The sequence below is a fragment of the Sus scrofa genome, chromosome 4, assembly GCF_000003025.6.
Source record: "Sus scrofa isolate TJ Tabasco breed Duroc chromosome 4, Sscrofa11.1, whole genome shotgun sequence".
NCBI classification, from domain to species: Eukaryota; Metazoa; Chordata; class Mammalia; order Artiodactyla; family Suidae; genus Sus; species Sus scrofa.
Window position 1 is genome coordinate 97,233,557 of NC_010446.5, and position 21,991 is coordinate 97,255,547.

General features: G+C 46.8%; 1 protein-coding gene across 1 annotated transcript; it reads left to right on the plus strand.

The window, feature by feature from the left end:
* Positions 277–5,525, plus strand: S100A11 (S100 calcium binding protein A11). The gene is made up of 3 exons (NM_001004045.1): positions 277–311; positions 4,191–4,337; positions 5,211–5,525. The coding sequence occupies exons 1-3, from the start codon at positions 309–311 to the stop codon at positions 5,358–5,360; spliced, it is 300 nt and encodes a 99-aa protein (NP_001004045.1). The 5' UTR covers positions 277–308; the 3' UTR covers positions 5,361–5,525.

Sequence of the window (21,991 nt, forward strand, 5' to 3'; positions counted from 1 at the left end):
TTCAGAAAAGTTAAAAAATCTTCAAGGTCCACAGAACGGGGGGAGAGAGAGACTGCTTAAGGCTCAGCGAGGACAATGGGTTTTGTGTGTTTTAAGGTGAAGCTGTGTGTTGGGTAGCGAAGGGCGAAGGCAACAAGTCCGGATCCGCGTGGCGGGTGGAGCGGAGGAGGGGGCGCGTGAGTCAGGCGGGAGCCGCGCGGGGCGGAGCCGGGTGGGGCCCGGCGGGGAAGGCGAGGAGCCCCCGCCCGCTGCCCAGAGCTCGCCGCGCCGCTTCCCGCTAGCAGCCGCGTACCCTGCTCCTCTCCGACATGGTAAGCCGCCGCACTTTTTCATTTGCCTTCCTCTTATGTGAAAAGACAAAAGCAAGAGCATGCTTCCCTCCAACCTTGGTCTTTGATTTTTTATGTGGATGTGGCAGGAAACCGCGGACAAAAGACTCGATGGGAGGGAATTGAGGAAGATGAGATGGGAGGAAGACGTCCTAAATTATACCTGTAATAACAGCCTAGGGTTAGCAACGGGAAATTCTTTTGTTTTCCTGGCAAAGGTCTAGGGCTGGGGTTGAGGAAAAGCTCTGCGAGCTGCGCCCCTCCAGGAGCCCGCTGCAAGGTGAAGTCAGGCCCGACCCCTTGCTCCGCTGTCCTGCGGGTGCGGGCAGCTCCTCGCCGCCGGTGCTGGGGTGCCCGGGGGACCCTCTAAAGACAGAGGTTAGAATTCTGCAAGGCGGCGCTGGTTCCACATAGTTAGAGAGCCCAGAAAGGGCATGTTTCAAAACTAGTCGTCTGAGCCCTAGGGAAGATCGGAGTTTCAGGAAACTACCGGCAAAGGGCCAAGACACACTCTGAAACTCCAGCCGGTCCCAGCCAGCCGAGCGCAGGCCAGGAATGTGGGAGGAGCCGGGCCCAGGAAGCCCCCTCTTTTCCTTTCCCCTTTGGCCCACCATCTTTTTCGGCACTCACTCCGTCCTCTGCTTTTATTCTCTCGTCTTCTGCCATCCCCACTTTGAATTCTATCTTTTCCATTAATCCAGCTCTAAAAGCTCCTGGGCCCCTCTTTGGTGAAGGGAATCAGCAAACTTCCGCTCACAAACTACGAATAGATTTTTACTTTCTTTTCCTTTTTTTTTGCATCTTAGGGCCGCGGTGGCAGCCTGTGGAAGTTCCCGGGCTAGGGGTCGAATCGGAGCTATAGCTGCCGGCCTCCCCCACAGCCACAGCTAGGCCAGATCAGAGATGCCTCAGGGACCACAGCGCACCGCAAGGCGGGATCCCTGGCCTACTGAGCCAAGCCAGGGATGGAACCACGTCCTCATGGATACTAGTCCGATTCCTTTCCCCTTGGCTACCATGGGGACTCCAGATTTTACACATTTAAACAGCTGAGGGAAAATCAAAGAAAGAATTATGCTGTGTAACACTTGAAAATTATACGAAAATCAAGCCTGAGTCCACAAATAAAGTTTTATTGGCACACGGCCACGCCCATTCATGAGTTTTATATATGGTTGTTGCCCTGCTACAAAAGCAGAGTGACAGAGATAGTATGGACCATCTGGCCCTTTACAAAACACGTCTGCCAACCCCTGCTTCGGTCTGTCAGCCTCTCTCTGCTACCGCCCTTTCTTCTTTCCGGGCAAAAATTAGAGAATCCGTGTCAGCTGGAAACTTGAAAAGGCAGAACGAGCACCACCACGTGGTGAAGACCTGGAATGGCTGCCCTGGAGGAAGGTGGATGCCCCCAGGGCGCTTTGGGGGGAAAGGGAACACCTCAGTTAAGAATGAGAACTGCAGTATTTTTTCAAGTGGTGCTCTTTTCTTTCTTTCTTTCTTTTTTTCCCCCAAATGTTGAGTGTTTAGCATGCATTTTTAAAATTCTTTCGCAGTGTCTATTTATTATACTGTTTTCTCCTTCCTATCACTGTTCCCATCAAATACTATTATGAAAATGCAGTGATGGGGAACACTGGCCTCTAGGCAGGAGATCTTGTTCTCTTCTTCAGCCACTGCTCCAACTTGGGCAGAGCTCTCCTGTCTCTGAGCCTCTCTGGCAGGGAACCATCTCCAAAGTCCCCTCTAGCACTACAAATTTTGCAACTCCATTTAAGTAATTTGATAATTATGTTTCTTTCTTTTGCTCTGGAGAACTACCTCTGGGGAGAAATTCAGGGGCTTTAATATTCTCCATGTGGCTGATAGCAACAGTTTTCAAGGGGAAAAAAATAGTCAAAACTGATATTAAGCAGAGAAAAAAGAAAAGCAGAATGCCACATTGAAACTGGGGAATCAAAGCAATCTGAGTTCTGTAAGGAACAGGGGCAGAGGACACTCCTGTAGGTTTAGAAAAAGGCACAGAGCCTTTGCTCCTCAGCCTACAACCTTCTACCCTATCTGGTGTGCCCTCCCAGCCAACCTTGTTCCTGTCATCTGACACATTAGTAAGAATGAGATTTTAGTCCTGATAAGAAAAGCTGTTGTGCAAACACATCTGTTTCTAGGTTGTGGTATTTTGTTTCTCACCAAAACCCTGGTGCTACCAACCCTTTTCTTTCCCAAAGAAAAAGTTCTGACAACAGGACTGTTGGGGAGGAATCCACCTGCAGAAGAGTTTATAGATGCTCCAGGATACAATAAGCACCCTGACCCCTGGCCAGGCAGTTAAAGCACCTGAAGAGACTGATGGAGGGAAGGAGACCGACAGCTAGGCAGCAAAGGGCTCAAATCAATAACTGGGCTCACATCAATCCTTAGCATGTTAATTATAGGGCCTGAAAGCCTCCAGCTCTAGGTCCAAGAAGTCCATCCCAAGAGCAAATTAGCGGGCTAAATGCTACATCGCAGACGTCGCCATCCAAAAATCCAAACATCCAAACATCCACGCTTTATCTCCAAGTCCAGAGATAAAGATTCAGGGGAAGGGTGTGGCCTGGCAAGTTTTCCAGGAAGTGTGCAGTTCCTGCTCTTTTCCACCAGGGGGCGATCACATCGAGCCCCAGGTGCCGGCTAGACTGACAGGCAGACAGGAGGACAGGATTTCCTTGAAGAATTCTATTGTAAGGAAGACAGAGGCTAAACAGGATATGAATCTCCTGCTTCTGGTGCAACCACAGGGGTGGTTCAGCCGGGTAGATGCCATGAGAGCTGTGAACAGCAACCTGAGAGCCTTCCCGGTTTAGTGATCAGAGCTGTTCCACCAGCCATTCCTGAGGGAATTAGTGGCATCGGGGAATAAAAGGAGCAAAAGCCAAAGGCTGCAGAAAGCAGCCTGGAGACTGAGATTTTAGAAGTAGCTCTGCCATGTCAGTTCCCTTCTCATGCCTCAGTTTCCTCACATGTAAAATTAATGGTTCCTACCTCTAATGTGAAAGCGGCTCTTGAACATCTGAAAAATTCTTAGATCTCCCACCCAATACACAATAAGTATGCTTTTAGTTTTCTTCTAGAAAGTGCATGAGTCCCAGGAATTCATTATTGCTTTAAAAGGAATTGGTATTTCATTCATTAAAGTAGCCTCTATATACTTTTGGAAAATATGGAATTTTTTTTTTTCTTTTTAGGGCTGCACCCATGGCGTGTGGAAGTTTCCAGGGTAGGGGTCGAATCAGAGCTGCAGCTGCCAGCCTACGCCACAGCCACAGCAACACCAGATCCAAGCCAAGTCTGCAACCTACACCATAGCTCACGGCAATACCAGATCCTTAACCCACTGAGAGAGGCCAGGGATGGAACCCACATCCTCATGGATACCATTCGGGTTTGTAAACCGCTGAGCCACAACGGGAACTCCTAATAGGGAGTTTTTTAAGCTACAGACAATGTTTGGTGCACGCAGATTTATGGATATATAGTTCTATGTATATTTACCTACACATTATAAAAATATCAATAAACCCTATCACCCTCACGCTCATCTAGGCAGTCTACTGCTTTCAAACCCACCAGCACACTCCATACTTACTCTCACTAACTTGCACCTAGAATAAACATGTGAGGAGATGCGGTGAGGAAGCTCACAGAATGTGACTTTTGGTGGTTTTCTTGGGCTCCTTGAGCCCTCTAAAAACATGACCTAGTCTTTTTAGGAAAATCTGACCCAAAATGAAGAGACAAGATCCTCTGGGGTGTTCTCTTGTACAGCTCTTGATATCTTGCCCTTGTCTGAGCCCTGTTTTGTTTTGTTTTTTTTCTCCAAAGGCAAAAAGACCCACAGAGACTGAGCGTTGCATTGAATCTCTGATTGCTATTTTCCAAAAGCATGCTGGAAGGGACGGTAACAACACGAAAATCTCCAAGACCGAGTTCCTAATTTTCATGAATACAGAGCTGGCTGCCTTCACACAGGTACTTGTCCCAGCCCCCACCCCCAAACAACCCCTGGCATGAAACAAGACCCTGGCAGAAAGGCTACGAGTGAAAGACAGCAGCTGAGCCCCTTGGGCCGAGTGAGCTCTGGGTGACTATTCCACAATCTCTTCTTCTCTTCTTTGAATAAAGTGTGTCCTAAAAAATCAAAGTTATCAAACTACCCAACAGAGGGAAGAGTGATTTTTTTTTTTTCATTTAAGGAGTGAGGCTTATGAAATGGAAAATAGAGTAATAGAAGAGTTTTCAAATTTTATTCCAACACCTCAAAGCCTCTAGGGCAGCCCTGTTCAGTAGGACTTCCTATAGTGATGGAAATAATGCTGGGTATCTGCACTACTGGATATGGTAGCCACTGCCACGTGTGCAAGGAAAGAACTGACTTTCGAAATTAACTAAGTAGCCAGGTGTAACCAGTGACATAAGTGTGTGTATGTGCTGGGGGCCTCAATGCGTGGAGTGTGAGGCTGACTAGGCAGGGCCTGCATCCTCTTTCTACCTCAATCCACTTTTTTTTTTTTTAACCCACTTTTATATAGTTTGTATATCGGAGTTGCATGCAACACTTGGAAAAAGTGTCCCACTGTTTTACAAATTGAATAACTCCTGATTGTCACAGAAGGAACCCTGGACTAGGAGCCAGAAAAGCTGGGTCCAAGTCCCAGGTCTTCCACTTAGGCAAGTCACTGCACCTGCTTGGGTCTGTTTCTGTGTCTGAAAAGTGGAAATATTAAGAAGCCCTACCCTGTACCTCTTACTCTTGTGAGAATTAAGATGTGGCAGCATTTCTGAAAGCACCTTGGAAAGTGAAGTATAAAGGTACTAATATCATTATTGTTACTATCTTTGCAGAACCAGAAAGACCCTGGTGTCCTTGACCGCATGATGAAGAAATTGGACCTCGACTCTGATGGGCAGCTAGATTTCCAAGAATTTCTTAATCTTATTGGCGGCCTGGCCATAGCTTGCCATGACTCCTTTATTAAGTCTACCCAGAAGTAAATCTGAGGAGCCTTTGGGCCTGGCCTCCAGACCCACCCCTTTCCTCCTAGTCTCCCAGGTATCATCTGTTCCTCACAGCCCACACATACTCTGAGCCCAGCACACCCACCACCCCATGCAGGCCACGCCTGCTGGTCGTAATAAAGCAGTATCGTTTTTTAAAGCACACACTGGAGAGTTGGTAAATCTGTGCAAGGGAGGAAGAAGATGGGAGGAATATCTATTAGATGGATGGAAACAGTTACCAGAAGCTGCATGATAAATAGTAAAAATGCATCTTGGGGAGTTCTTGTGGCTCAGCAGGTTAGGAACTCAACATAGTGTCCATGAGGATGTGGGTTCAATCCCTGGCCTCCCTCAGTGGGTTAAGATTCCGGCATTGCCACAAGCTGAGGTGTAGGTCACAGATACGGTTCAGATCTGGTGTGGCTGTGGCACAGGCCTGCAGCTACGGCTCCCATTCGACCCCTAGCCTGGAAACTTCCATATGCCATAGGTACGGCCGTAAAAAGAGAAAAAAAACATGCAACTCGGGGGGTATGCATAATCAAGACTAATGATACCAACAGAATCATCTCTGAATTACTCAGACTGATGAAGAGATATCACTTGTCATTGTTCACACATTAAATATCTATTCACCCTACGACCTGCAGTGTCATAGGTTCTGAGGATACTGTCAGCAAGGCTGACAAGGTCCCACCTATCCAGTAGGGGGAAGAACAATGAATGAATAAATAAACACATAAACAACTATGAGAGTGTGGAAAGATAACTGTTGTCTTTCCAAAAGCCAAACTGAATTCTTTTCAAAAACTTGACTAGGGAAATCCACTGAAGATCACTGTGGCTGATGCTGAGACAACTGCAAACAAATGGGGGAAAAACTCAAAAGATCTGGAAGCATATTTCACTGGGACTGCTTCTCAAATATCTTTAAATTCTCCATTTTAAGAAAAGGAACTGAGGAGTTCCCATTGCGGCTCAGCAGTAAGAAGCCCAACTAGTATCCATGAGGACACGGGTTAGATCCCTGGCCTCGCTCAGTGGGTTAAGTATCCAGCGTTCCTGTGAGCTGTGGTGTAGGTCACAGATGCAGCTCAGATCTGGTGTTGCTGTGGCTGTGGTGCAGGCTGGCAGCTGCAGCTTCCATTCGACCTCTAGCCTGGAACTTCCATATGCCGTGGGTGTGGCCCTAAAAAAAAAAAAAAAGATTGAGGATGGAGCAGATACAGTAAGCTCCTTCCTACTGCAAATAATGCTGCATAAAATGCAAACTTGCCCCCCCAAAAAAAGCTTAAATATTTAGTTCAAAAGCAGAAAGAAAGGGAGTTCCTGTTGTGGCTCAGTGGAAACGAACCCAATGGTATCCATGAAGATGCAGGTTCAATCCCTGGCCTCCCTCAGTGGGTTAAGGATCCGGCATTGCTGTGGCTGTGGTGTAGGCCAGCAGCTGTAGCTCCAATTCAACCCCTAGCCTGGGAACATCTATATGAAGCGGGTGCGGCCCTTTAAAAAAAAAAAAAAAGCAGAAAGCGAAATATCCAGATACGAAAAGCAAAAAGGGAACCCCTGACTGTAACTGCCAGAATCGAGGTCATGTGAACCCGGGTTAGGGAACCCGGGTCATGTGAACCCGGGTTAGGGAACCCGGGTCATGTGAACCCGGGAATAGGGACTGAACTCTTTTTTTTTTTTTTTTTTTTTTTTTTTTTTGTCTTTCTGCTATTTCTTTGGGCCGCTCTCGCTGCATATGGAGGTTCCCAGGCTAGGGGTCTAATCGGAGCTGTAGCCTCTGGCCTACGCCAGAGCCACAGCAACACAGGATCCAAGCTGCGTCTGCAACCTACACCACAGCTCACGGCAATGCCAGATCGTTAACCCACCCAGCAAGGGCAGGGACCAAACCCGCAACCTCATGGTGCCCAGTCGGATTCGTTAATCACTGCGCCATGAGAGGAACTCCCTGAACTCTTAACTAAAGGAGACAAACCACTAAAGAGTTGCCCTATCAGTGGCGAAGACTGGACTGCCGCCCCAGACAAGACTCAGAAGGAGCTGCAGGGGGAACAAAGTGATCCAAGAGAAGTCAGGATGCCGCACTTACTTCCTAGAGGCGTGAGACTCAAACACACACTGCTCCCGGTACCGACTCCCCAGAGCAGTAAATATAAAACCCTTGGCAAACCCAGACCACCTCATGGAGATACCTCCAGCCATTTGGAGGATTTCCACAGACGGCAAATCTCGGTAAAATGGGCTCACAGACAAAACATAACACTTCCCATGAGGCACCATCAGCAACAAGTGAGAGACTTTGGACCCAAGTAACTAGAGAGAGATCAATCTGGAACCAACTTCAACACCTCTCTCTCTTCCTTTCTTTCTTTGGCCACATCTGCAGCATATGGAAGTTCCTAGGCCAGGGACTGAATCCCAGCAGCAGCTGTGACCTACACTGCAAATGCAGCAACGCTGGATCCTTTAGCCCACTGCACTGGGCCTAGGATCCAACCCACAACTCTGAAGTAACCAGAGCCACTGCAGTCAGAGTCTCAACTCACTGTGCCCCATCAGGAACTCCTAATTTGTTTCTTAAAAATGTTCAAATAAATAAAGGCAGGAAGTACATGAGAAAGGAAAAGCAGAAGCAAAGAGAGATTCTACAAATGAAATATATAGTCATGCAAATATATAAAGGATTCTGAAGCTGGACGTTGCACCAACAATTCCTGGCTAGGCTCCGGTGACAAGGGGGAGATCTGTCCCTGCCGGTTACACCTCAGGAGGACCTCGGTGACTCACTGCACCTGCTCACCTCACAATGACCCTATTGTACTCTCCAGGAACCTGGTGAGAGGTGTCTTGGGTATTTGGGCAGAGAGACGGAGAGAACCACACCTGTACAGCAACAGTGATAACTCATGCTTTGTCTCTGCTCTCCCTAATCTCCTAAATCTCCCCAGTCACCAGTGAAAGCATTTCTGGCCGGCCACAGCCAAGAGAGAAGACTCTGAGAGGGACAAGTGAGGCTGCACTGGCTGGGAACCGGGTCTGAGTGACTGGCGCACCCTGTGAGAACATGCACTGGGTGGGAGGGGAACAACAGTAATCCTGGGCCCCAGCCTCACCTCTCTCAGCGGAGAATGCTTCCCACGTAGACAGAAATGTGGCTGTTACCAGTTTCATATTTCATCCTCCAGCAACTTAGTATCCACGTTATCCTTAACATGACATATGGAGTTGCCAGAGCCTCTGGTAGGAATGCAAAACAGAGGACTAAAGAATATTGCAAGTCCAGTCCACAAAGAGATTAACTTCTGACAGAGGAAGAAAAGCAGATATGAAAGTTGCAGAGCTGTACATTCATATCAACTGGACAGCCGAAGTTGCTTCATAAAGGCTAGCCACCCTCTCCTCATCAGCCCCGTTAAACCTCCTCGACTCCCCGCGGTCTGGCTGCTTTCTCTCCCCGTGGCTGAGACTGCTTTCCCTGGGATCAAACAAATCCTCACGCCGGTTTTAACTACCATAACAATCTCCAATTCGCAGCACTGTTGGACACTGGTGACTGCTCCCATGTCCGCTGAAATCATCTTCTTCCTGGATTCCCACCGCACTGTATCATCTTCCTCTCCTGGTTTTAGAAAACCTGGATTCTGGTCCCAGATCTGCTACACACCAGCTGTGTGACCTCAGGAGAGTTCTCTTTAGTCTGTTCCTCAACTACAAAAAGGAAGTAATCCTCCCTACCCTGCCTTTCTGCAGGGTTGGTATAAGAGTCAAGGGAAATCATGAGAGTGAAAATGCCCTTAACAGGGAATGCTACACACAGATGATTTTTTTTAAACCTCCTGTCCCTTTTTTCCTTTTTATTAAAGAAAATTCCTACAAAATCAGAAAGAAGAGCATAATCTGACTCATGGGTACTATCTTGTTTAATTTACACCCTATGTACCACCAGCTCAACACGAGATTTTCTTAAAGTAAATTTCAGACAACACTTTTTTTTTTTGGCCGCACCCACGACACATGGAAGTTCCCAAGCCAGGGATCTAATCTGAGCCACAGCTGTGACCTATGCCACCAGCTACAGCAATGCTGGATTCTTAACCTGCCGTGCCACAGCAGGAACTCCCGGACAACATATTTTACACATAAATATTTCTATATAGATCTTTAAGGAATAATGACTATTTCATTTTTAAAGTATCACGATATTTTTCACACCTTAAAAAATTTAACAAGGATTCCTTAATAGCCAATGTTCACATATCCCCCAATTATCTAAAAAGGTGGTTTTTTTCATCATTTGTTTGATCAAATCAGAATAAAATAAGACCCCCACAGTGCAACTGATCACTATGCATCTATCGATTTTAGTCTGTAGTCTCTCTAATGTAGGATTCATGTAACATCCATTTGCTGCTTCTTTTGTGCTGTCATTGTTGCTCATTACCCAAATCCATGATTTCATTAGGAACTGAAAAATTAAAATAATTTTAATCGATTATATTTTCTTCATTTTTATTTCTGATGCTTTTACAAAGAGACATTTCTCCTCATCAACTATTGGGTTATCCTAAAGAACAGTTAATACAGAAAGAACAGGATACATACTTAATTCTTTCCCTTGATTTACCAGTTTTCAAAATAACAATAAGTGCCCTAATGTGACAGTGTGACTTATAATAAGAAATACAAATATGTATTTCTGACAGAGTTCCTACAGTCCTTGGGATTTTGTATTTTGTTGTATTAATGAGATAACTTTTAGGAAGAACTTAAGGATGGGGGCTGGTTGCCAAGGGAACTAAGCAGGTGAATGGAGGGTTGGAACTTTGAGTTTCACACCCCTGACCTCTTGGGAGGGGAGAGGTTGAGTTCAATCACCAATCGCCAATGATTTAATCAATCATCCTGTGTTGTGAAGCCTCCATAAAACCCCAAAAGGATAGGGTGCAGAGAACTTCTGGGTTGGTGAACATGTGGAGACAAGGGGGGGGGTGCTCTGAGAGGACATGTAAGCTCTGAGCCCCCTTCCACAAGCCCTGCCCAATGCTTCTTTCACCTGGCTATTCTTGAGTTATGTATTCTTTTATAAGTCAGTAAGCTAATAAATGTTTCTTTGAGTTCTGTGAGCCACTGCAGCAAACTGATGGAATCTAAGGAAAAGGTCATGGGAACCTCCAATTTATAACCAGTTGGTCAGAAGCATGGGTGACACCCTGGACTTTCACCTGGCTCTAAAGTGAGGGGAGGGGGACAGTCTTGTAGGACGAAGCCCTTCACCTTCAGGATCTGACCCTATCTCCAGGTAGAGAATTGCTTGGTGGTGTGTGTGGGGAACCACCCTTAGTAGGTGGTGTCAGAATCATTAGCTAGCATCCTCTAAAAGTGACCGGTGGGATCATTTTATTGTTATTTAGTATCATTATTAATGCATGGATTTAAGCATATTAAATGCATCTTGGTTGTTTTCCTGATCAATGTTCATACTGTCTCATGTTTGGCCAGTGGGAGTTCTTTTGAGTTAGGTCTTAAATCCCTATGACGTGACCCCAGTAGCCTTTGCTAAGGTCCTTGCTCTCTGCTATAAGATGATCCTGGCTCATCTTGTACACTTCCTGCACCAGACCTTTCTTCAAGGATTCCTTCTTCCTTTTAGCAAGCTCTCATCCTTTTTTGTTTCCTTCACCCGCCCTTCTCCCTGAGCCTTAACTGTGGTCATTCCCAAACTCAGTCTGTGTCTCCTCTTAAGTCTCACAGCCAGTCATGCTTCTGCTAGCACTCCAGGCTGCTCTACACTGCTGAATTCTTTACAAGAATAAGCTCCTCAACCTGGTTTGCCAGGCCTTCCACTACCTTTGTGCCATTGCTATTTCTTCTTTCACATGGAATTCAATTTGATAGGATCCAACTTAAATTTGAGTGTCTTCCATGTCCTAAGTGTTGTACCCTTATTTTTGGCATTAATAGTAATAATACTAATAGCTAATAACTTATTGAGTGCTTTTTATGTGTCTGAGAGGTTTATGTAGACTATCTCTTAACTATTCCTCTTAACAATCCTGTAATATAAACACAATTATTAATGCCTATTTTATGGAGTACGACACGAAGACACAGAGACTGAGAATTTTTCCCTGGTCTCACAGCAAATAAGTAAGAGGCAAGGCCAAATCTGCCTGACTCCAGGTGATGGTTAATTTTATGTTTCAGCTTGATTGGGCAAAGGAATGCCCAGATAGCTGACAATTTTTGGGGGGTGTGTCATGGAGGGTGTTTCTGGAAAAGATGAGCACTTGAACGGGTTGACTGAGTAAAGTGGAAGTTCCTCCTGATGTGGGTGGGCGGCATTCAATCCCTGGAGAGCCTGGATAGAATAAAGGGCAGAAGAAGGGTGTATTCACCCCCTCTGAGCTGACATATCCTCCTCCTCTCTTGGACTTCAACACTCCTGGTTCTCTGGCTTGCAGACTCAGGTGGGGACGTGCATCATCTGGCCTCCAAATTCTCAGGCCTTTGGACTCAGACTGAATTATGCCACCAGCTTTCTGGGATATCCAGCTTGCAGATAGAGTATCATGGGGTTTCTCAGCTTCTGTCACCTTGAGAGCCAATTTACTGTAATAAATTTCCTTCTAGCTGTATCTACATATCTTCTTGGTTTCTCTGGAGAAGCCTGACGAATACACTTCCAAACTCTATCTTAACCACTAATCCATTTGTTGTTTCTCTCCCCTCTATTTGGCCTAATTCCACATATCCTACAAAACTTACTTGAAGTCTCCCGTCTTCCAGGAAGCCTCCCCTCCCACTCTGATCAGCTTGGCTCTCCGTCTCCTTGAACTCCTTCACTACCAATGAGACACTTCAGAACACACTGCTGCACAGCTTTGTTCCACTTCAGCTGCAGATTCTGATTCCCTGAGTCTGGGGTGGAACCTAAGATTTCAAGGGTCTAACAAGCTCCTAGGTGATGCCACTGCTGCTGGTCCATGAACCACATTTTAAGTACCCGGGATATAGTAGATATACACATATGCCTTCATCAAGTATATTTACCAAGACAGGAACAATGATTAGTACTCTCTGGATGCTCCTTCTTGCCTTTATATGTTTCTGTATGTTTCATTTTTCTATCAATGGATACAAATTACTTTCATAATCGGAAAAATGAATATAAGCATTAAACGTTCAATGGTCTTCACGGTAATCAAAATAAAGTCCAAATTTCTTCCCTCTGCATCAGCAGCTTTTAGTGATCTGGCCCTTCGCATATTCTATGTCCTGATCTCCGGCCCAAGGTACACATCCCACACACCCGCCAAACCTTCCAAATCACCTCTGGTTCTCTGGATGCCTCTCCTTTACTCTCCCATTCCCCCACCTTTCTCATCTGGTTCTTCCCTATCCTTGAGGTTAGCCTCAAGTGGCTGCCCATCTGGGAAGCCTCCTCTGTACTCTAGCAACAACCAGAGGCACCTTGGCTACAGTACTTTTCACCTTACATGTTGTTTTATTCTTCTGCCTGCCCTGCTAGACTGGGGTTCCCAAAGGCAGAGATTGTCTTTATTTCTCTACCCTCAGCATTTCAAGAGTGCCAGGCATATAGCTGGCACTCAGTAAGTTTTTTGGGTTTTTTTTTTTTTTTTTTTGCTCTTTTTGTCTTTTTAGGGCCACACCCATGGCATATGGAGGTTCCCAGGCTAGGGGTCCAGTCGGAGCTGTAGCCACCAGCCTATGCCACAGCCACAGCAATGCAGGATCTGAGCTGCATCTGAGACCTACACCACAGCTCATGGCAACACTGGATCCTTAACCCATTGAGTGAGGCCAGGGATCAAACCCATGTCCTCATGGATGCTAGTAGGGTTCGCTAACCACTAAGCCACGACAGGAACTCCGGCACTCAGTAAGTATTTGAATGAATATACAAAAATGATTTGTAAAATGCAATGAGTTCCCCAAATATTGGTTATTATTATCCTTACTTTTTTATTTGATTTTATTTTTTTGTCTTTTGTCCTTTTAGGGCTGCACCCGCAGCATATGGAAGTTCCCAGGCTAGGGGTCTAATCAGAGCTACAGCTGCCAGCCTATGCCACAGCCACAGCAACACCGGATCCAAGCCACATCTGCAACCTACCCCACAGCTCACGGCAACGCTGGATCCTTAACCCACTGAGCGAGGCAAGGGATCGAACCCTCAACCTCATAGTTCCTAGTCAGATTTGTTTCCGTTGCGCCACGACGGGAACTCCCTATCCTCACTTTAAAGATGATAAAACAGGAGTTCCCTGCTGGTTCAGTGGGTTAAGGATCACTTTAGGATTGCTGTGACCCAGGTTTGATCCCTGGCCTGAGGAACTTCCACATGCCACAGGTGTGGCCAAAAAAAGAAAAACAAATTCAGAGAGGTTAGGTGACTTGCCCTAAGTCTCAGAGCTAATAAATGGGAGAACCTAGTTACCATGAGATTTAAATATAACAACACATATTTTATATAGATATAAACACACACATCACTATTTTAAGTTGCTGACCTCTTCATTTCAAACACATTTTTACAACTCTCCATTTTTACTCTCCTTCCCCCATGATTATTGTTTTTGACGTCATATCTTATATCATTCTGTTTTGTGTATACCCTAACTACCCTTAACTACTTATTGTGGATATGGATGATTTTACTACTTTTGTCCTTTTTTGTGTGTGTCCTTTTTTTTTTTTTTTTTTTTTTTTTTTTTGTCTTTTTGTCTTTTTGCTACTTCTTTGGGCCGCTCCCGCGGCATATGGAGGTTCCCAGGCTAGGGGTCGAATTGGAGCTGTAGCCACCGGCCTACGCCAGAACCACAGCAACGCGGGATCCGAGCCGCGTCTGCGACCTACACCACAGCTCACGGCAACGCCGGATCATTAACCCACTGAGCAAGGGCAGGGACCGAACCCGCAACCTCATGGTTCCTAGTCGGATTCGTTAACCTCTGCGCCACGACGGGAACTCCTGTCCTTTTTTTTTAAGGGCTGCACCCGCGGCATATGTAGGTTCTCAGGCTAGGTGTTGAATCGGAACTGGAGCTGCCGGCCGACGCCACAGCCACTGCAACGTGGGATCCGAGCCACCTCTATGACCTACACTACAGCTCATGACAACACGGGATCCTTAACCACTGATCAGAATCAGGGATCGAACCCAAGTCCTCATGGATACTAGTCAAGTTCGTTACCACTGAGCAACAACGGGAACTCCTACTTTTGTCTTTTAACCTTCCTATCGACTTTATACATAGTTGATTTACTGTCTTTACTGTACATTTACACTTACCAATGGGCTTTTTTCCTTCATAATTTTCATGTTTCTACTTGTTGTCTTTTCTTTTTGCTTAGAGAAGTTCCTTTGACATTTCCTGCAAAGCTGGTTTGATGGTGGTGAACTTTTTTAGCTTTTGCTTGTCTATAAAACTTTTGATCTCTCCATCCAATCTATCCCATCGTGTCTCAGTGGAAACGAATCCGACTAGGAATCATGAGGTTTTGGGTTCGATCCTTGGCCTCACTCGCTTGGTTAAGGATCTGGCGTTGCTGTGGCTGTGGTCTAGGCCAGCAGCTACAGCTCCAATTAGACCCTTAGCCTGGGAACCTCCACATGCTGCAATGCAGCCCTCAAAAGACGGAAGACAAAAAAAAAATAAAAATAAACACGAGCTTACTGGGCAGAGTATGGTTAGTTGTTATTATAGGCTTTTTCTTTTCATCTTTTAAATATACCATGCCACTCCCTCCTGACCTAGAGTTTCTGCTGAAAAGTGAAAAGTCAACTGATAGCTTCATGGGGGTCCTCTTGTACAGAACTTTCTCTTCTTCCTTGATGCTTTCTTTTTGTTTTTGGCAGCACCTATGGAATGTGGAAGTTCCCAGGCTAGGGAGTAAACCCAAGCCGTATCACAACACCAAATCCTTAACTACTAGGTCACTAGGGAACTCTAGTTCTTTGGGGGTTTTATCTTATTTGTTTGGAACATGTTCCTCTGGTGCCTCATTTGCCTAATGTGCTCTTTTTATTTCTATGTATGTGGCGGGTTGGTTTCGTGGCCTTTTGTATGAGTCCCAACAGCACACCCCTCTCTGGTCACAGAGCTATATGCTCTAGGCATGCCCCCTGTGGGTTGCATATGTCCTTCCGTTGTGGTGGCTGGCCACTGTGGGCAGTCTGGCAGGTGTGGCTGGCCCCTGGTCCAGTTCACCGCTAGCTGCTGATTGGTGGGGTTGGCAGCTGTCTGTGGAACCCTAGGGCATCCCAGGATTAGTGCTGCCTCACTAGTGGGCAAAGCCAGGTTCTCGAGCAGGAGGTCACGAGGCTAGAGTTCCCAGATCCAGTATCAATCTGCTGGTAGGTGGGGCTGGTTCCTGACACAAATGGCTGCAGTTTCTGGGGTGTCCCAAAGCTGTGCTGCCTGCTGGTGAATTGGGCTGGGGCCCAGGGGTCTCAGGGCTGGTGCTGATGGAGAGAGTCAGGTCTTGGGGTCTCTGGTTGGAGGGCCCTGGGGGTCCTGAAGCTGGTTTCAGCTCTCTGCTAAGTAGGGCTGGATCCTGCAATTGCTGGCTGAGAGGCTCAAGATGGTCTGGAGCTGGTGTTTCCCAGTTGGTGAGGAAGGCCAGGGCCCTGGGGGCTTCCAGGGCTGGTCCTGGCCTACTGATGTGCTGGCTGTAACCTGCCATAGCAGGCTGCAGGGCTTCAGTGGTTCTGGGGCTGATGTCTGCCCACTGGTAGGTGGGTATAGAGTCCAGGACTGGTGCCCAGCCACCAGTGGGTGAAGTTGGGTCCTGTGGTTAGTGCCCACTGCATTAATGCTGGGCCCTGGGGACTCTGGCTGCAGGGCCCAGGGCTACCAGAGCTGATATCCTCCTGCAGACAGGTGGGACTAAGTCCTGGCAAGCACAGGGGTAGGGCTGCTCACTGATGAATGGATCTAGATCCCAGGATCTCTGGCTGCAGGGCCCTGGGAGTCCTGAAGCTTGTGCTGGCCCAGTGGTGGGGGAAGCTGGCTAATAGGCAGAGGTGTCTCAGAACTATAACTGGCCAGCTGGTGGGTGGGTAGGGGCCCTGGGGATCCTGGGGCTGGTGTTGGCCTGAGGTGGGTAGACTGGGTCTTGCCACAGCAGGCTTCAAAGTGGCCCTGGGGCTGGTGCCTGACCACTGAGTGTGTGGGGCCAGGTCCCAGGCCAAAAGCGAAAATGTGAATTCAACCCCCTCCCTCCCAATTTTCTAATCCTCTTACCACAGTCACTTTCATTAAATGCGAACAAGGAAAACAATGTTATCAAATATTGGGTCAAGTTGATGGACAGTTGTTTCATAAAGAAAGTTCTTCCATCACTATAAACCTTTATGACATAATGGCTATACATTATGGCTAATGTATCCACTGTTACCTTCTAAGAACAGATAAGCTGAGAAGTTTAAAACATGGAGTAAAGACTTTAATTCATTTATTTGCTAAATGAGATCAATTTTAAGTTCTATTTTCCAAAAAGAGAATCTGAACTTATCACGGATGGGCCATTAAAGGTCTTTCCATCATTCCGCCCTTCCCCTTCAGATGCCCCATAGAATTCTTATGTTTAGAGGATGCCATTCTGAGCCAGGGTCACTCTTCTCAGCAACCTATGTTGACTAGTGATTGACACTTCCTGCCAACATCCACTGAGGGTTAACGTCCACTGTATCTTGTTCAGAATACAGAACAGAACGTGCCAAGACAAACCTCTGATCCCAAGGAATCTACAAGCATTGAGGGAGACAAACAAGCATACAGGCAATTTCTAACCTCTGTGAGAAGGGCGACAAGATGCTGAGGGAGGCCCCCAGTGGGAGGAAGAGGCACAGGGAAATTCAGGGGCTTGGGGATGGAAATGACATCCACCAGAGCCATGAGAGTGTCTGGTTCTATAACCAGCCAGAACATCTACCTCCTGGCCTGCCTCCACGGCCTTCTCTTACTCCTCAGGAGTGTGAATTCCTCAAGCACAAGGATTGTGTCACCTTCATCCGTGCACTCCCAGAAGCACCCAGCCTAGCAGCTGCACTCAGCTTTCCAAATCCCAGTGTGATGCTCTCATCACTAGAAGGTTGAACGTGGCTGGGAAACTCTGCTGGAGTGGCTTCCTGCCAGGATCCCACAAAACATGTGCAGAGAGCCTCATGACAGGGCCCAGGGAAGCAGTTCTCTGTAAAGTGACAACTGGGACAGCCCGTGTCTAGCTACTCTCCCTTGCAGGTCACTGTGCCAGGGGTGGGACAAATGATTTCAGATTAATCACAACACAGGTCATTTCCACTTAGAAATCCCACCAGCAGCTTGATCAGAACCTTCCTTCCCAAACTAGTGTTCCCTCCCTGCATCCGGCAGACACCACAATGCTCCAACCAGGTGCCTGGGCTGGAAAATTCCAGGTAGTTGTGGTCCTTCCTCTTCTTCATGCCCCGCAGCTCAGTAGTGGCCGCTCTGAGGATGCGTCCTGCAGATTCTTCTTAAGCCTGTACCTTGCCATCCACTCTCATCACCATCATGCCAGCCTAGGCCCACAACAGCAGCAGCCTCAGCCTCGTCATCTCCCGGCCCCCATTCTCTCCCACCTCCAGTCGTCAGTGGTTCTGCTTCTTGTGGTTTAGTTGTGTCTATAATTTAAGTCTACGGTCTGGAATTCTAAAGCAGCGATAGTCTAGCCCTTAGCCCTCACTGTAACCCTTTGTCTCACTGCACTTGCTGCTTCTCCAAATGTGCCCTGCATACTCGCCCCTCGGTATTTTTAGTCATGTTACTCCTCCTCCTGGATTGTCCTCTCTCAGCACCTGTTCCACGTGACCCATCAACGTCTATCAAATTGGGACAGTGACTCAACCTTAAGGCTCTCTTCAAATCCTATCTCCCGTGAAATTATTCTTAAGGATCCCAGCAAAGGGAGCCTGCTCTTCTAAATTCCTCCTGGTTTTACCATCTATATACATGAATCCCTGGCCGCACATACTACCTCCTGTCACAGCTATTTCATCCCCATGTTCCTGCCTAGATTATGGTTATGGTCCTAAGCAGCTGTCGCTGTTGCTGCTCTACTCCAAGAAAGGCAGAATGGGGGTGGTGCCAAAAGAGAGGCTTCGGAGTTCCCATCGTGGCTCAGTGGTTAACAAATCCGACTAGGAACCATAAGGTTGCGGGTTCGATACCTGGTCTCTCTCTGTGGGTTAAGGATCTGGTGTTGCCGTGAGCTGTGGTGTAGGTCGCAGATGCGGCTCAGATCCCGAGTTACTGTGGCTCTGGTGTAGGCCAGCGGCTGCAGCTCCAATTCGACCCCTAGTCTGGGAACCTCCATATGCCGCGGGTGAAGCCCTGAAAAGAAAAAAGACAAAAAAAAAGGGAGGCCTCGAGACGAGGCTGATCCGGGTTCTAATAGGGCCATAAACATGCCCTTCACTAAGTTATTTTTAACTTCTCTGAGCTTCCTTTTCTCATCCAAAAACAGATTCAGTATCTATCTTACAGGGCTTTTGTGAGACTCAGAAATAGTACATGTAAACCACAATAAATTACTGTAATCATAACACTAATCAATCTAAAACACTTCTTGGGATGATTATAAGGCACAAATAACACATGGTAAGACAGAGTTTTGTAGACTACAAAATTATTGTGTTAATTTTAAATAAGCAAGACCTGGATTACATTTTCCTTCTTACGTGACTTGAACAGTATAGACTTCAAAGATACCTCCACTGACTACCAGCGAGCATATCCCCCACTATCCAGGCACTCTGGCTTTCAGAATATCTGTGCTCAGGAGTTCCCATCATGGCTCAGTGGTAATGAGCCCAACTAGTATCCATGAGGCCCCATTCAGTGGGTTAAGGATTCAGTGCTGCCGTGAGCTGTGGTGTAGGTCGAAGATGCGGCTCAAATCTGGAGTTGCTGCGGCTGTGGTATAGGCTGGTAGCTGTAGCTCCGATTTGACCCCTTGCCTGGGAACTTCCACATGCCATAGGCATGGCCGAAAAAAAAAAAAAATAGAATATGCTCAAAATGTTAGAATGAATTCACTTGAAAGCCAACCAATAAAACTAGTTGAATTCTATGCCCCAATTGAGATTTTTATCTATATATCATGAAAGAGTAGTTCAACCTTATATCTCAATTTTCATAGGGTTCTGGGGGTGGGTTTGTTTTGCATCATGCACACAGTGTTCCCACTGCTCAAGCCCTGAGAAGTGCTACCACAGACATGAGCCATTAGGGCAGTGCCCAAGGCTAAATCACAGCCGCTATCTCAAGCCAGCTCTGTACACTTCCCAGCAGCATCTTCAGGCCTCGGGTTCCTAGACAAGGGCTCCTTTTTCTGCCAGGGCCTCTTAGGAGAAACCAAACCCCACTGAAGAGCTACTCACTCTGCAGCCACCAGAGGGTTCCAGAGCATTAGCTAGGAAGCAAGGACACACCCTTTCCCGGTACAAACTCCACAGAGCTTGTATTTCCCCGGTGCCTCACAGCAGCTTCCCTTAGCATCCAGCCCTGGAATAGGATTGCACAGAAACCCCAAAGCTACTTGCTGGTTAATATTGTTGAGGCATCAGGTCATACCAAGTGGCCAGCTTTTCACAGGGTCTTGTGTCACCAGGGGCCCATGGAGTGACATTTCTGGAGGTCTAGGCACTCCCCAGCCACATTCCAGTGTCCTCCATGAACACAGAGTATCTGGGGCTTAAATAACTTTCCCTTTCACACAGCCCCTAGAATTTCTGTCTTTTCAGGGCCACATCCATGGCATATGAAAGTTCCCAGGCTTAGGGTCAAATCAGAGTTGCAGCTGCCTGCCTAACCACAGCCACAGCCATGCCAGATCCAAGCCGCATCTGAGACCTACACCACAGCTCACGGCAAGGCTGGATCCTTAACCCACTAAGTGAAGCCAGGGATCAAACCTGCATCCTCCTGGATGCTAGGCAGATTTGTTTCCACTGAGCCACAATGGGAACTCCCCTCTCGAGTTTTAATAAAGAAAAGGTAACTGTATATGAGACTGGCAGACTACAGCCCATGATTGCTGTATCCTATCTTAGAGAGTTCTCCCCCAATTCCAGGAACTCTTGGGGTCCAGACAAGCTGGTGTTCTGTTCTGGCCTGATTGTTTAACTCAAGACACAGCATCCTTTTTTTTCTTCCTTCTTTCAAGAGACCTGGAAAATCACAGTCCCTTAAGACTAGGAGATGGAAGAGAAGAGGTAGAATTCCTAAGCTTTTCTTTGTTGGCCACCTCAACGCATAGTATAAGCATACCCACAAACCTGTGACTGATTTTCATTAAGGTTTTGTCTGGTTCCTTTTGAGTGTTTATTAAGAGTCTTGATATATTGTGGAATATATAAGGAATGCTTAAACTAAAATATATATATTTTAGTTTAAAATTAAAAGACCTTGGAGTTCCTGTCGTGGCTCAGTGGTTAACAAATCCGACTAGGAACCATGAGGTTTCAGGTTCGATCCCTGGCCTTGCTCAGTGGGTTAAGGATCCGGCGTTGCAATGAGCTGTGGTGTAGGCTGCAGACGCGGCTCGGATCCCGCGTTGCTGTGGCTCTGGCGTAGGCTGGAGGCTACAGCTCCAATTCGACCCCTAGCCTGGGAACCTCCATATGCTGCAGGAGTGGCGTAAGAAATGGCAAAAAGACAAAAATAAATAAATGAAATGAAATGAAATGAAAAGACCTTGAGGGGTTGACTCCCACCTTCGGGATGGCTGCACACAAATCACTTCATATAATCCCCTTAATAACCTACCTCCCAGGATAGGAATTTGAAGCCCATGTTATGGATGAGGAAACACAAGGCACTAAGGCTTACTTCCCCTGGCACAAAGCAATCATGCAGCAGCACCAGATGCAACACGGGGCAGTCTGGATTCAGCCCACCCTCCACTTATTGATAATAACTATAGCTAACACGAGTGGGGCACTTACTATGTACCAGGCACTCTGCTAAGTATTCACATGCATTTTCTCATTTATAGTCACAATATCCCCAGGAGGCAGGTATTATTCCTTTAGAGTCCATTTTCTGGATGAGAGAACTAAGGTGTGCAAAGGTTGTGACATGTCCAAGATCACAAATCTAATGAGTGGTAAAGAAAATATGATTCATTCCCAAGCCCGTGCTATTAATCCTCTATATTACATGGCCAAACTGTCTTTTTGACTGTACAGCCCCCCTCCACCGTGCTCCCCTTGCGGCAGGCACACTGGGGGTTTTCAATTCCCATCTCAGACCTTGGCCCTCCCCACCCTCCAGCCTCTGCATGTGCTTTCCCTTCCACCCAGAAAGCTTCCTCCCAGTCCCTCCCTTATTTGGCTCCCAGGTTCCTCTTCTTCTAAGTCTGAGTTTACATGTCCGTTCTTTACTATAATCTTCCCTGACTTCCTACTTTGAGTCTTCTCTCATTCAGATCCTGGCACTCATCACAACTTACTAAAAATTTTATCTTTATTTCATTGTACTTGTATTTTGCCTTCCCCACTAGAAGGAAAGGCCCGTGAAGGCAGAAATTTTTCTCAGTCCCTGATGTATCTCCAGTACCCAGAACAT